This window comes from Anser cygnoides, chromosome 4 (assembly GCF_040182565.1).
Source record: "Anser cygnoides isolate HZ-2024a breed goose chromosome 4, Taihu_goose_T2T_genome, whole genome shotgun sequence".
NCBI lineage: Eukaryota > Metazoa > Chordata > Aves > Anseriformes > Anatidae > Anser > Anser cygnoides.
The window spans coordinates 30,108,942-30,126,063 of NC_089876.1; the positions used below are offsets into that span (position 1 = coordinate 30,108,942).

General features: G+C 40.8%; 1 protein-coding gene across 4 annotated transcripts in view; it reads right to left on the minus strand.

The window, feature by feature from the left end:
• The window catches only part of ADAMTS3 (ADAM metallopeptidase with thrombospondin type 1 motif 3), a 134,740-nt gene that overhangs the window by 69,489 nt on the left and 48,129 nt on the right, over positions 1 to 17,122 (minus strand). For all 4 annotated transcript variants that reach the window (XM_066995933.1, XM_066995934.1, XM_048074409.2 and 1 more), the window contains one exon: positions 13,184 to 13,340. In XM_066995933.1, coding sequence (XP_066852034.1) covers positions 13,184 to 13,334 — 151 coding nt within the window. In that variant the 5' untranslated portion in view covers positions 13,335 to 13,340. The remainder of the gene's footprint in view (positions 1 to 13,183; positions 13,341 to 17,122) is intronic.

Below are 17,122 nucleotides of genomic sequence, written 5' to 3' on the forward strand. Positions count from 1 at the left end.
AGTGGATGAGCAGGTGCACCACCTCGCACTTAGATAACTAGGCTTTAATACACAGCATGTTCTCTATACGCTTTCTTGTAAAAGAAGGTGGGGAGAAAAAGAGCATGTAAAGGTACACAAAAGGCCTAGGTTACATTAAGACATGTTTAAGAACTGAGCAAGATTTTTTTGGCAGTGCGCCTGTCCCAACACACACACCAGAGAACAGTGTGTCGGAGAAGCACATGTGAGTCCTCCACACTTCCCCTGCTCCCAGAGCACAACTGATGTCAAACTGGCCCCGCAGTACTTCGTCTGTCCTTTTGTTTGGCCCAGCTAAACGAGCCCCTCAGTGCAGCCCATACCCACATCGCACCATTCCCTGCTCTCCCTGGAGGATAAAAGTGCATGAATCCAAGTATATCCAGGTACCTGGTTAGGTAGGCCAGGCAGAAATATGGGAGAAGAAGGAAAATCTTACTATTCCTTGCCACCTGATGGACTGAGTTGTTTGCCATTAACAACAGAAGTGAGAGCTTTTCCTTGTACAAGTCATGCATGAGCAAATATTTGAGTATGAGAAAGGCCTCTGAACTGTGTCATGTGCTGAGCCCTGCACAATTATTCTTCCTCGACTTACAGAGGGTGATAAGAAAGACAAGGTCAGAAAAGTGAGTGTCAACTCTACCTTCATTAGTCTCAGGAGTCATTTAGCTACTTTATCCTGGCCTGGGATAAACCTGCTCTCTGGCATGCGTGTCACTAACTTTGCAGCTAAAGCAGCCTGCGTTTTATCTGTGGGAAGTGCTGAGATTCCAAAGGATACAAACAGCCCCACCGAGACATACCAGAGCCTTTAGTTGCATCTCTCCAGAAATGTTCTCATTTTTCCAGGGAATTTTTAAAAAATGGCACTGCCAGTCATACTAGAAAGGAAGACGCACAAACAGAAAGCTTTCCTTAGCTATTCCTAACAGCACAAGCCAATAAACCTCTTCCTCACGCACCATGCTTTCTTCCCAAACCACACAGTATTTGACAGAGTCTAACCCAGATTTCCCACAGGTCAGCCCCTCCCTGTCATTACTGCAGGAGAAGCCAACTTCCCTCAGATAGCAATTTTCTCTTTTCCAACTCAAACTGCAGACTCAGATTTGTGTGTCTTTCAGTAACCTCCAGAATCCTGTCTTGACATTCTTATCCCATGTTATTGGAATACTCAGAAGAATTATTAGACAAGGCATTCTGGAAAAAAAAAAAAACAGTTTTCACAGCAAACAACAGCTGGGTCACGCTGTTAGTTTGCTATGTTTTACTATTGCATTTTGGAAAGATTTACGCATTTCTGTAAACCAGAAATGGATCTGAAGAAACTCAGTCCACTGGGAGCAAAATTAACTGCAAGGATGTTCTCACGTTAGTCGTTTCTGTGCGCATTCCGATCAGCTTCAGTTGCCCAATGCTGTGTCACCCCGCATAAGACAAACAAGATTACTTACTCATCTACATAGCGCTTTAGAAGAACAAACAGAAGCATTCAGTGAACTCTGAAGGGCATCGATGCTAAACATACAATACTGCAAGAGTTACTGCGCTCGAACGCCATGTGGCCCTCACAAAGGAAAAGTTCTACTGAAAGGAGGAGGAGCAGGGAGCATCGGCTGCCAGCCAGTCTCTGGGAGCATCCAAATTGCTCAAAGTACACCTGAGATCAGCTTTCCTTCTTATCTAACATAAACCAAGCATGACAATGTAATATCCAGAAATTTTTGGAGATTTTAACTGAAGTTGCCTAGTTTCCCCTAGGTTTGGATTCTTACTTACGTCTGCATTTCTAAAATCTTTGCAGAATATACTGAGGAACAAACCAGCTGACATGAGATATCTCACAATGGAAAAAAATGCCATAACTCCATAAACTTCAGGGGGAAAAAATCCAGCGCTGGTCATGTGGTATGAAAAGTACAATTTTGTATTGTACTACAAACTGCTATATTCTCATTATTTGTCCCATAAAAGACATAGGCTGAAAAATCAACCTGCAGAACGCAGACTGATTAAAAAAAGAGCATTTCCTTTGGGTGAAGGAGAGGGTCTTGGTGCTTTCATAGTATCCCATTTCAGTACTAAATTTGTATGATGCACATGTAAAACACATAAACAAGCATAAGCCCCCGCGAGCTGTAGGAGGATTCATTTCCTCATGTTCCTGACCTCTAATTCACATAAACTCATCCTGATAAGGCAGCCCTTCTGCTTCCAATTAGCGTGTTTTCTCAGGCAAGGACTGTCCTGGTACATACGCTGAGGTTCAGCAAAGCTCCTCCTTTTTAACCCAGTTGAAGAGCTCGAGGTGAGCGGAGCTGGGGAAGGGCAGATGACTGGCCAGAGCTGGCAGAACAAATCCCGCACACACCACTGGGTAGCCCAACCCTCGCCCCCCTGCTCTCATTGCTATCTTACCCAGCCAATTTCAAAGCATTTTTAACTCTCCCATGTGCATCTTTCTTATCAAACTCAATCGAAACAAGCTACTTTGCATCTGAACTAGAGAACTCGGTTATGCAGTGCTGTCCAGCATTTAGAGTTTATCTATATTAATATTATCCTTCCCTTCCTAAGGGTGGTCCTTACTTTGGTGTGACTCCACCTTAGAAATTGCTGTGAGAATATCATCTGTAATCCAAACAGGCTCCCCTCACATGGGAACTGTTGTTTAGAGAATATTTAAAAAATTCTGCTGTCCGTTACCACCACCATTTGTCAAATGTTATCTTCTTACTGTGTAATTTGGGTGCATGTGTAATTTTTATTGGGAAGCTGCACAAGCCTTGGAATGGCTGCATGTAATGATCTTTCTCTTTTTTTCATTTTTCCCTTCATACAGATTTGTGTGTGCTTTACTATTCTGGCTTTGGGTGCCTGTGGTGGGAATCAAGCCTTTATCCTTGGTTTTAAGAATAATTTTCCTTTGTTATTGCCAAGAACTGAAGACGACTTAAACAGATGGATGTCCCTACTCCCATCGTCAGGAGGTAAGCGTAACCTCCCTCATAGAGACTGAGTATATAAGTCACTTTCTAGCACCTTTTGATCCATTCCTGCTCAAGATTTTCTTTCTCAAAGTTTTACAAGCTTCTATTCAGCTCTGAAAAGTCTGGGTTTTCTTTCACTCATACGCATTTCAGAGCAAACAGGATCAAGCCTGCACAGCAGAGACCAGGGATCATATAACTATTTATAATTTTCTTAATTATCTTGCTACCTTGAAAGGTCTCTTTCCCCAAGCTGTGCGTGGCTCTGAGCCTCTTTGTCACAGCCTTGCTGACAAGCAGAACGGCAGCTCTAAAGCAGTGCACTTAATTAATATAATTTCTTGAATGTACCTGGAATACAATTTCAATACATCTCACTACATCTTATCAATCTTTAAAAAATGAGGAAAAATATTTATAGTACACGTTTCTATTCCTAGCTTTGCCACAAATCTCCTGTTTGGTTACAGCAGATAATTTTCTCTGCAAGTTAGTTACTACCTACAAACTCTTTTCATCCCTGCTAATATATCATTATAATTCAAGCAAATGCTTTATGTATATTAACAGAACCTTTATTGTATAGCAATTGTTAAATCAATTTTGAAAAGGCAAGGCTGGATGGTGACTATACCAGGAAACATCCAGCTACCTCACTGCGTACTGAACTTCTAGACACAGTGATAATTTCTTCTCAAAAACTTGTTGTTGGATGACAGGTCGCGAATATTAGTCATAATTAGGGAAACTCCGATTAGATATTAGGGGAAAAAATTGTAACAAGGGTAATCAAACACTGGAACAGGGGCCTGGAAAGGTTTTGGCATCTCCGTCCTGGGAGATATTTAAAAAAAAAAAAAAAAAAGAAAGAAACAATTGCTGAGCTGCTGTGCTTTGATCCTATGAACTTTTGAGCTACAGAGGAGAAACAGATAAACGCACCAGGGGAACTGAGAGGCATCTAATGCACAGCCTACAAACAAGCACCTTAATTTTCCTCCATTCACATCACAAACTTTGGATTTTCACCTAAAGCAAGAATTGGTTTTTTGTTTGCTTGTTTTGTTTTTTTTGTTTGTTTGTTTTGTTTGTTTGTTTGTTTGTTTTGAAGCTAGGTGTACATAGCCTGCACACATGAAGACAAGAGTGTTCATCGCTGAACTCTGGCAACTAGATGCTAAATTGCAGTGCCCACCACATTAGTGGAAATACACAAAGTCCACTAACTCAGTCTGAGAGGAAAAACATCTCACTAACTCAACTCTGCACCCAATTGTCTGGTTTCCCTACGTGTCTCTGATGACAGATACCATTAAAAAAGAGGAAAAAACAGGAAATACTAAATCCAAGACACTTTCCAAGAACAAGATGAATCCTAAATTCCATCTGAGGACAAGTGGGCCAAGCCCAACTGTGAACCTTGAGGGCATAGAAAGCAGGTCTGAAGCCTAATCACGGGCTAGACACCCATACCTCAGTATGAAAGCATACAGAGGATGGACATCCTGGGTCATATTCGCCAGGAGCATTCCGGGTTGAGACCAAAGCAATGGTGGCCCTGTAGAACCCAGTAATACACTCAGCTTCTTGGTTGTATTTGCACTTAGCAGTTGACTCCACATTTATACCGACACTTATATCCATGCAAGTGAGGTTAAATCTAGTTCAGGTTATGCTTAAGCAGGATGAGACTACACTTCTGTCTGCAGTGCAAACACACCCACTCAAACCCTTGGAGAGGGCTCTAATTCCATTGCAGTCAAAGATATTACTTGTCTACTTCTATTTCTAGATGTGCTTGATGCTTTTTTCATTATTTTTCCTCCCACTCTTCCTCCTCCATAGATCCTCTCTCTTTTTTCCCCATGTATTGTAAATGCATCCATCACCATTACTCATTTTCCTTTGTACCACACTGTGCTGCTCCTGTTTGAAAAACTACTTTGTTGACTACTTTCCCTTTGATTAAGCCAACTGTTACCTGAGCAGTTCTGGATAAAGAGAAAGGATGTCTTCAGATGAAGATATACAGAGGTTATTGCCACCAATACCACTTACAGAAGAATGCTTATATGGTAACATGTTACAAAATGTGTTGTACTAAGTCTCCACAGAAATCAGTTCCATCTTTCCCATTATTGTGCTACAAGCTTGTGTTGTGTGCTGTGCGGTATCTAAAATATCCTCCATCAGAACACAGGTCATGAGAAATTCTGCTGAGAAAGGCTTCAGACACCTTCTGGCACAACAACGGTTCTAAGAAATACTAATGTGCCTGGGGAAGTGCTCAGGGAGGTCTCTGAAGCAAGCAATAGTCTTCCTATTCTTCTACCTTCTTTTCCAGGGTTTCATTCCCCGGCAACCAGGAGCAATTCCCAAATCATTTCTTCCTCCTACATGTTTCCCACCTGGGACAAAGACACTTGAACCCAGTGCCATGGCAACCCCATCAGCCACACAAGCACTTTGGTTCTTTAGGGAAAATGAAAATTCTGAAAGGAAGCTGGGAGATAAAGGCTCCTATTCCTTGTTTCCCACTGTTAGGAAGTAATTACAAAAATACTTTAATCTGAAGTGCTCTCTGGGTGAATAGGTTGTCATTTAAAAAAAATACTACAATGTGAAGGGGAAAATAAAATTGGAAAACTTTGAGTACATTAACATGCTGTGTAAATTCCAAGCTAAAAGGTTGGTTGTCATCATTATACTATATGAAAAGAAAGTGCATGGAAAAAATAAATGAATGAACAGGAGGAAAGATAAATCAAACTCTTTGTGATCAGCTCAAGTAGAATATGATCCAAAACCTGCCTCATCAGCCCACTGACGTAAATCTGAGTCTTCTCACTGACTCCACTGGACTTGGATCAGGCTTTTACATTTTTGAGAAATACGATTTGGATTTTATTTTTACCATAATCCTGATCCTGATTCAGAAGAGCTTGCAAAGAAGGCCTCCTGTGTGCAAATTTGATTCTAGCTCTTCAGTTCTTTGCTTGTTTCTATTGTTTCTTGAATGCTTTCAAGGAACAAGGTTAATGATCGCACATCTCGGTGATGTTTGTCAGCTTATTAACAAAGGAAGACAGATTCTTTTCATCCCGTCCAGACAGAATGATATCATTATTATGTTTTCAAAGCCTTCCAGCTCAGGCCTGTCCAGAGAGCATTTCTTTCCATTCCTAAGTGAAACAGTATTTTGGTGATAAAATCTTAAAAGATTTATTTAAATAACGTTTTAACATGACAGTCTCATATATTCTTGGTTTTTTTTTGTTTGTTTGTTTTGTGTGCATAGCTTGCTCTCTCTCTGTCCCCCCGAACCTCTACCCCCCTACGTAGAATCTTTTTATCTTTGTTTATTTTTGCCCTTAAGTGTTTTTTCTTTAACAGACATTATTTGGGAATAACACTCATGACGTGAACACTGATCTTGAGTACCTGTAGTATTCAACTAAAATGAGAATCACAGATGTTCAGTATCTTTAGGATAAAGACTTATATTACTGGGGAAGTGGAGCTTACAAAATGTCATCCCAGGGCAATCTAATATGGAAAAGCCGTTAGGAGACAATCAGGCATATTTACACCCATGAAGAACTCTAGAGATCATCCTGTTCTATGATAGGATTTCCAGACTATACCTAACCAGACGCTCATCTCAAATGCTTAAAAACAAACTTCAAGTGCCTTTAAAAAAAGTTTCAGAAGCCGTACTCCCTCCTACTGGTCCAGCAGACTTCTTACTGAGCATCAGCACTCACACAGCAAGCAGAACATTTTCTGCTCCCCAGTGACCCTGCAGCGTAACCAAATGCTAGAGCAGAACGTGTGCTTGGTGGCATCCTGCAAACTACTGCCCCACAAGGTACGTCTGCATTAACCAAGTCACAGAGCTTTCCGTATGGCTCCTACAGTATATCAACTACTTACGTATTTTCAGAAACAGTGTGGAGCTTTGCACAAATCACCTTCAAGATAAAGTACCAGACATGGATAATGCCAAAGTAGCAATATTTAGGAACGGAATTATTCTCTAAGCAGCTCGTTCATTTCAACCTAAGAGTAACTGGTAAGTTAAAGATGGTGACCCATGATAGCTCAAACTAGGAGCTGCCCCTTTTTCCACCTGCCAGACTAATGGATGGTCAGAGGCTGCTGGCTGTGGAAATCATACCTCTTTTTCCCTTTGTTCATCTATCTCATTTTCTAAAGCCGAAAAGATTCATTACGATTCTGGGCTATAAAGTCCCCACTGTCAATAAATGCATTTCTGGGATGCCTTTTTCCCCTAGCACAAGTGAGAGGAAAACATGCTGCATTAGCTGGAAATTTCTGTGAAACTCAGAAATCCACATATTCCTTCTAAGCCTAATGAGGAGGTCCTCTGTAGTCTCAGCAGCCTGTCTCAACTCATTGTCACTAGCTGTAAGCATATACTTCTTCATTCATATTCTGCTACCAGGTGCACGGTGGTTGATTCTACCTCCCTTCTGAACACAGATACAAATTTTCAGTCATTTTCTCAAATTCAAACAAAAAAAAACAGGACAGTAGATGTATTCTGCATATATGGTATGGAAATTCTTGTTCCAGGTCATGACTACATTAAACATTATGAGCTGACCAGTTTATACACGGTTTTCTGTGTAACTCATCTGACCCAGTTGTTCGCAAGGAAGAATAATCAAGCCTCTTTCCTATTCCCAGGGGAGAAATCCGCTTGATGTTTCTTGATGCTGTATCACATCCTCCCATGTTAAAGTGGTTTTCAATGGCTGGGACTTCCCGGGGGAGGCCTTGGCTACCATCCTGCTGAAGAGGAAGAGCTTCCGCTGTCCAACAGCACTAACTAGAATTAACTGGCTCAGAATTTCAAACCAGCAAACTGGCGCACCCAGTGCAGTGGAGACTACAGGTACCAATTCATTTTGATTTTTTTTTGTACTCATCTTAACATGAACTGTTGGGGTCATTCTACTAACTTGCACGTAGGTGCCTTCATTGCCCCACGTTAGCAGAAGGAAGATCAGGTTCTGAGAAATACAGCAGGACAAAACCCATTGAATTAGCAGACAGATTATCCATGAAATAAAAATTAACACTCCGTGAAATAAAAATAATCACTCCTGCCACCAGGCTGTCAAAAAATGGAGAAATTATTCACATTTCCCTGATATCACAGGGTGAGGGTGTAGGCAGATGGGGCATTTTCTAAGCATACAACAACAACAAAACCTGCCTGCCATATGGCAGATAAACATCATTCCTTAAACCTGTGAGTTAATGCAGTGAATTGAAAACAGTCTTTCCACAAAGCAAATGATGAAAACAACACAGTGGTGCACACCAGACGTCATTCCCTAAAGAGGCTATAGATAGCCATGGATACGGTAAGTTGGAATCAGCACAGGGTGCTGCTTCGAGGGTAAGATTACTTTGCTGCATAAGGGGGAAGGCTACCCCACAGTATCCAATAGCTTGAGGCATCCTAATATCTTCTCCAGAAAGCCAGATTTATGGTTCCCTCCTTTCCAAGAAAGCTCACTGAATTTTTATCACAAATAACTGCAATAAAAACAGGAAAGAGAGGTAGACAGATCATATATGTCTATCTGTTTATATGAGGACACAGTACGCGAACTGATAAAAACTCCACTACATTGCGATCACTGCTAATATCTTGATCTTAAGCTGGTAATATTCTTGACTTAGAATTCCTAATCTCATTCTATCTGTTTTTGAAAAACCGTCCAACAAATTCCCAAATGTTATAAAATCCTGCAGGAATACCAGATGTCCTGTGAGACTGAAAGCCTCTTCTGTATAGCTGGGGTTGAAAGCTTTTATGGTAATGGTGTCTTGCAAATAAAACTGACTTCTTTTAGAGGGAACACAATGCAGTATATCCTATTTCATTGTGGTAGAGGGATTTTACACAACGTTTCCCGCTTCACTGATAACAACAATTTTATGTACTTTTTCATCTTAATATCTAGTTTGTTGAGTCATCTGTCATCTATTACTAAAAACTTGGACTCTTGTCTGTGTTGGCTAAAGACGTGGCTGAACTTCTAAACCGCCAGCAGACTGTACTTTTCATTTCTGCCTCTGGCCTGAGTGGAGGACAGGGGCAGGAGAGATCGAGAAGAATTTTCATGAATCTGTATGAGCTAGACTGATTAAGCACGGCTGTTTCACAGTGGCATAATATGCAGATGTACTTCCTGAACTCAAATGTGCATAAAAGCTCTAAGCTGTCAAAAGTAAGTGAGAAAGATTTCCCGTGAACTTGAGTAATGTTTACTATTTATTTAGTTAGAAGAGCTGCTACATTAACCAATCATGTGGGCCACACATTTCCTCAGGCTCCACAGGCTTCAGCAGCTTGCTTTTACCTTGGTATTTGCATCTCAAAAAAGCATTTTGAAGACATAAGGGTAAAGCCAATATAACTTACTGCTTTCTTGTGCCTACTCTCTGCCAAGACGGAACTACGAAACAACAGTACAGGCAAGGCTCCAGTTTACCTTATACAACTAAGGATAATAGTGTAATAAGGATCAGTCTTGGCCCTATTGGGAATAGTCAGTAACTGCGTATAGCTAGTAATTCTGAAAGGTGGTTAAAAGCAGAGAAATAATTCCAGCCAAAAAGAAACCAGGAGGGAAAATTAGGCAGCCTCCATCTAACATCTTTCAGTGAAAACCAGGAAAGATTGGACAGACTTGCAGTTTTCACAGCAGACTGGACAGTGGCTTACATCCTGGCACCATGGAAAGGAAACCTTTAGACAGATCTGAAAATTACAGATCAGTGGAAGCTCACCTCTAGAAGAAAACTTATTTAACACATAAGAAACCGTCTCGGGAGAAAGTTCAAGATACCAATAGCAACCGAAACACCTACAGCATTCTCACAAAAGCCCAGGCATGCCATTCTCTTTTCTATGCCAGGATTAGCAAGGGAGCCAGTGTTCTTATACATGGACTATCGAGAGGTTCTCTGACCACTTTGGATCTGCAAATGAGCTGTGTTGGAAGTACATTGAACTGTCTGGCAGGGCAAAAATCAAGGGGAGTTTTTCTGTGTATATTACCTATTAGAAAGGAGGCTAAAAGTCTACTGTAAAGACACTTTACCAATACTTGCAAGCTTGTTCTAGCTCACAGGGACAGATAAGGACATGATGTTTTCAGTCAGCTCACAGTAAAGGAATTGATCAGCAAAACTGACATTGTGGTGGATTCTGTACATATGGAAACTAAGAAGTCCATATAACATTGGTTCTTTGGTAGTGGAAATTCTTTCGTGTTAGGTCAAGTGTTACCTCAGAATATAACTTTTTGGAATGGAATAGTCTGGGTGTCTTAGAGGAACAAAGCTCTTTTTAAAATATTTTAAAATAGATCTGCTATAAGGCACCCCCCCGCTTTTCCTACCCCAATAAGCTGCATGTTCTACAGGACCGGACCATACCTTGGCATCACCAGGCACTTTCACCTAGGTATAGTTACGTGTGTGAGTCATCCAGGAATCTGTGGCTGTTACTTCTAGGAACTTCAAATTCAAAACACATCAATCAACAAGTCACTTGCAAACACAGTGGGCGAACAAAACAGTTTTCCTTGGTTTTGCATTACAAATTATAGGAGAAAGGAGAGGGAAGAGAGTATCTTGCAGATGGCCAGGAAGCAAACGCTAATATATCAGTCACAGAAAGAATGACAAAGCGATAGCTTTGGTGGAGCTCCCTCATCAGACGACTTTGCATCAGGCAAGCTGAAATACAGAAGCATTTGTGTAGTACATCAGTAAAGCACCTACCAGAATTTACCACGAACACAGACTACTGGATCATACCATAATCGAAGGTTTCAGCTTGTTCATTTTTGCCAGGAGTGAACAAGTTGGTAGCCCAGGGTCTGCACTGCCCAGCTCCCTACAGCACCAACCAGGCTTCAGAGTGCTCCCAGAAACATCACGCTGCACTCAGCTACTTCAGTACAAGACTGACAAGCCTTGTACCCCAGTGGCAGACACAAGCAACTCTTCTCTCCTATCCTCCATTTCCATTTAAAGCAAAAAGCTGTACCTTTTTCAGAATCGTCTGGTGGCATAGCAAGTTCCCGTAGTCTGGGAAGCATGTCTATGTATCTTGATCAAGTTCTGCTTCATTTCATGATGCTCCTTTTTCACTGAATGCCCTCCAGATATCCACATCTGCCTTTGTGGTTCTTGGTTCCCCTTGCCAAGAAAGGCTCTATTATGTACTGCATAGATCTTTTCCAGACAAATGCTAAAATAACAACGCTCAGCATCATAGAAACAGATCTCCTTTGCCAAAGGATGGAATAAAGTGATCTACAAGAAACAGCCTGAACTTCTTGATCACCAAGAAATCAGATATAGACACAAGGCTTTGACACTAACTAAGAGGATCACGACTAGTCGCAAAAAGGTAGCTGCTGTTCTTAAGTGCTCCCACTGACCAAACAGAAGAAAATGCAAAAAACAGAAAGCATTAAGACTCTCAAGACACTGACTGCATGCCAAACAACATTCAGAGACTCTAAGGCAGGACTCAGCATTCACTGTCTCCTTAATCTACATATATTATGAATTGCAATTTACAAATTCTTCCACGGAGCTGTGAATACTTTGCCTCGGCTATCATGTGTTCCTGCTAACCTTCCTCGTGTCATAGCTACCTGAAATTTGCAAAGGCTTCCATGAGTTCATATAAAGTCTGTGAGCACATGAAAAATGGTAGAGGAACAAGATGTTGTGTTGACCGAAGCACATCCAGAAGCTCCATCATCAAAAACATACTGTGGTGTGACCAGTCTGACTCCGCCAGCCTAACCGACAAGGTGGTTTCAAGGTAGAAACGTAGCACTGAACCCATTGTCACTACCATAAAAGCTTTTTTGGCATTGTTCAGTCAATCATATGACAGAGGTGCATGAGCTACATTTGAATGACCTCATTTGGGTACCAAAAGCAAAGTACCTTTGGCAGCACAGAGCTCAGAGTAAAGCTAGGTCGACTAGCCTGCATGGTACAGACTGCTGCTGGTCTCCGAGCCTGCTGTGATAGTGTCATGCCATACTGCTGTCAGCAGCGTGGTCTTGCCTTCTGATAAGGTAACAGAAGCGTGACAGGATTTTATTTGAAATGACTGGCAATTCCTACCTACTTTTTCAGAGACAGGACTGCAGAAACACACCAAATAATTTAAGCCCCTGAGGACTGACGATGAGGGAGTGCTAACTCCTCTCTGTTTAATGTTTGTATCTAGTTCTAATTCTGGTGTTGTACTTGTTCTCAAACCCTTTTAAGTTGCAAGAACATATGAACACAAGGAAGTACAAAGAGGAATCTGAGAAGCTGAGAGATGCTGAAAGAAGACAAACTGCTGAAAGGGAGAGGAGCTGCTCTTTAATCCATAGCATCCAGAAATTCAACATTTACTTCGCAATGCAATGGCTTGTAAGGATTTGTAGAATATTAAAAAGAAGGGAAAAAAACATGGAATGGATTGAACCACATGGTAATTATTCTCAGGTGGATCAACTATGTGACCTTTAAGACCCAGCAGAACTCTTGGATATGTCAAAGGATATATTCGATCAAGACAATTGCTTTCAAACTGTATTAATTGCAGCCAGTAGTAGTAGGAAAACAGTTATCAGTCATTGGCACAATTTAGCTATACTTGGAAATAAATAAGACCCAGATTTTAAACAGAAGTTGTATAGACAAGCAAGCCTTAATAACAACTTAGAATACTGAAGTCACGTGAGCATTTCTATTAACATGTCATGTCCCACAACACCATAACAAATTAGGCAGAGCTCAGACTTGTTTCAGCTGAAATCTGTACAAACTTTGGCTTAAGGAAGAAAAAAAAAAAAAAAAAAAACCACAAGCATTTTGCAGCATTTCTTGAAGGGAACACCACATGGCTAGGTTCTGACCTCCTAGATGCATGCACAAGTACTGCTCTTGGCAGAGAAACTGTGTACCTGACACTGATGTCGTATTTCATCAAAATATTTAAACAGTGTCTTTTCAAACAGCTCAGTCAAAACTGCCTCTTTCAAAAGCTACAGTAGGCTACAGTTACCTGGAAGAGATTTGTAAACAAGCACACAGGTGTACTGTACCTTCTGTGTGGACATCGGGGAGCATATCAGCAGTGTGCTGCACTACAGCTGATCGCCTGTACACCATATGGATTCTTCCCTTTTCCTCTTCCATTTGTTTTCCTCTTTCCAAAGGCTCAATGAAGTATTCATCCTTATCAGTTCTTATCATTCCAGCCTGGTGAGGAAGAGAGAAAGCACACACATAGGTCATTTGAGAGCCCAAAGGCCTGGCCTGATGCTTTAAAAACAAATCTCAAGAGGAGTGAATTATAAAACACTCAGCATATTACTGTACTGTAAGAATCAAATTACTGCTGGGAACTTTGGTAGTTCCTCTGGACTCCTGGCCAGAGGCGATATCCTCTGCATTCTGATGCTGTTCATCTGCCTGAGGCCCATGTTCAAAGGCATTAAGTTAAAATCTTGTATGGGTATGAGACATTACCCCCTCAAAAACACAACCAAGACCAAAGTCACAGAGGAGTTTATCACTTGCACATTATACACAGTTAATTTGTAACCCATGTACAGTATGCTGAGCACTATGTGCTGCAAATCCTGAACTCATAAGTATTCTGAACCTCTCATGGCTCAGACCCTTCATTTTACTTCATTAAAATCAGTAGAAGCCATATGGTTTCCTACTTAAATGCATATTGCTCCGTCCTGTAACCATGTAGCCATTGATGATCCTTCAGACTATTTTCTTTTTATGTCTTCCGCCCGAAAAAGCTGTGCAACAGGTTTACAGAGAAGGCAGATTGATCCTGGTGATTACCACAATTACACTCATCAGAGTAGTCACACCTGCCTAAGTCCAGTCTAAGGGAAAAGAGACTCAAGCTCAGGAGGGAAAATTTCTTTGTCAGTATTTGAATATAAATCACAGTAAATAACGGAGAAGGAAATCTGGCAACACGCTCAAGGAAACAGTCACTTGGGAAACCCTTAGTGAAGGCCTTCAATTCTGAAGCTGCCTTTAAGAGCAGTAGGACCGCACTCCTTCCGACACAGCCAGTAAAAGTGGGAACATCACATAGGGTGAAAATCAGGTACAGAGTATTTGAAGACAGTGGAAAACACCAATGGGATACACATTTTGAGCAATCTGCAAGCTGTTTTCAAAGGGATTAACTTACAAAACATGAACCTGTATATAAAATGCAGCAGAGCAACTACTGACAAGCATTACCCATCTGGCCTTATTTTTATACAATGCTGTTCTCCTCGCAAGGAGATGATATGGGGATGGCTCCCAGGGTACTTCTCCCTGATCCCCACCAGATCCTCCTGACAGGGGTGCCTGTCCCTTTGTCGAGGGAGCGGACAGGAAGAGACGATTCTGCAGCCCTGTCCCTGTCCATTTTGGCTCTTCCCTGCTGAGGGGCAGAGGAGGTGGCATTGAGGGCAGAGTGGGACTGCAGGGTGCCAGAGTCATTTTCTGCACAAACTTACATAATTTGTCAGATACAAGTAGACAGAATTATGAAACTATGTAACAGTGTATAAAAATGAATATTTTAATCAAGGTATTCAAAATGGCACAAATGGTATTGCACCACAAGCTTTACATGCTCCATGCTTTTTCTTACATCTACGTACTTTTTCAGTTAATAAACTTCTTCAAATATTAGCTAAAGTGCATAAATCTAAATACTGTATTTTCCCTTTCTTTTCATTACATGAATAGCAATAAGAAGTGAGATCTTTGGTAGAAATAACTCAGGTTAGCATCACAAGTCATTTTTTCATGTAAGTACACATAATTAGACTGGGAATTAACAAGGCTCCTTAGCATGTTAATGGCTTATTTGCTTGGCATTTCTCTAAGCAGAACTAAGTTTTGTATGCACAGTTGCTATGTTACTGATATAAGACCTTATCTTGGCATAAAGACTTTTTGGTTAAAAAAAAAAAAAAAGAAGAAAAGAAGGAAAAAAGTGCTCTATGAAGCTGTTGCCTATGAGTTGAACATAGTTCTATCCGAAGTCCTCAGTGAGGAAGTGAAGCTTGGCTTCACTTTCCAGCTTTAATGTGTATGCTTCTTGTCTGTGTTAAATCTGCAGAGCCCACAATTATATTTTTGAGAATGGGTGTGCCTTTCTGTGAAAGGAATATAAGAATAATCTGCAAGCATCAAGTACAGTTTCCATTTTTACAACTCTCCATAAAACACACTGACAGACCTAAGACACTGCACCCCCCTTAAGCTCCAAGTCATTATCTACGCCTGAAAAGACTCCTACTAACTTCACAGATACTGGTAACCCTGCTGTATTAATATCAGATAGAAACAGTAGCTATTTTACAAGTCTAATTACTAATTAATAAGAGAAGTACCCCAAGTGAACAACCTATTTCACCTAATCCTGCTAAACTAATCATGGTTCATGAGAAAAAAATGCAAACTGAAGAAGTATATATTTTGAGATTAACAGCACGCACAAAGATCCCTTTCCCTGCAAAGGCATCTGGCAGAAGAGACTAGCATCTAAATCTACAAAGCACAGGGCTGCTTGTTATCTGGCACAATTGCTGCAGCACACACCATTTTTCTGTAGAAGATGCAGCGCAGTCTCTTTTGCCTTGGCACATATCTGGAATCACACACAGGATCAGGTTGTGCCCCTTTTCCTAGCTAGATGCTGCTTCAATCAAAGGGTAGTGCATACCGACTTTCTTTTTATAACCAGTTGTTAGAGATGAGTATTTATGCAGACAGATGGCTTATCTCTACCTGTTGTTCGGTCTCATAGAAGATGATAACTCCATTAATTTCCGTGGATTGGAACTTCTTTGAGGAGATTCAGGCCCACAATCACGAATAAACATGATGCAATTGCTCTGCAAAATTTGCAAATGGAGCTAAAAGGCCGGATTTCAGACTGGTCATCAGCAACGTGGGTTTCCTAGCGAACGATAACTCCCACAGATCCAGAGCAAGGCCAATGACCTGACCTCCAGTACAAGTCACAACCTCCCCCTGGCGCAGCAGGGAAGTTAATTAAAAATACACAGTGTCAAATGGCTCGCAGAGGCTGAAGGCAGCATACACAGACCATTTACCACATGCAGCGTTGTACTTTTTGGAAGAACGGTGTTCCCCACAGTCCCAAGAGAGAAAGGAAGAATTACAGTGGAAAGCAGGCAATTGTGGCTTTGTCGTCAGAGGGCCAAACCTAAAGGGCTGAGGAAGGAAAACTGAATGTGGATTTTTTTTTAAAAAAAAAAAGTTATATTAGCAGGAACACACTTGGTTTTTATTCAACAACATAACTCACTGACTTTCTTCCTCATCCCTTCCACACTTCTCAGCCTTGTTTTATACTCTGCTTCATTTGCAGGTTTGATTTTTTATCACTTGTGTGAAAGTTCAATACATTTTTTCATCTACTTTTGAATACAGAATTTACCCAGTTTTGAGATACTCACCCTTGCTATGTTTTACTACTACAACAAACAGTATAAATATTAACACGCTCTGTCTGACACTGAGTACATAGGAGTTAAAATTACTATAATGACATTCTGTGTCCAACAGACAACACATTTTTATAAATAACCTTTTTTTTTTTCCTTTCATTGGAAAATGAAATGTAGAACCAACAGGAACAGTTTTGGTCCATTTTAACAGCCTACACTCAAGTGTGAATGCAAAATCCAGCTTTCTTTCCCTTCTGTGTTTTTTTCTCCAAAATTTCATCAATAAAGAGTTTCAAGTTTTCCAAATGAATGGAGAAAGAGGGACATAAGCAGGTATTACATTTCCAAGTGAATCTTCACTGTAAACTCTACTGTCAACCCAGCATTTTCTTCCCTACCAGCCAGAAAAGCAAGCAGGTGTTTAGAGCACATATTTTTAAAGGCTCACTTGGAGAAAAGATTGTGGTGGATTTTCAAGAAAGAAGTATGTAGTGGAATTTTTTTTTCCACAAAAGCACATTTATGGAGCAATAC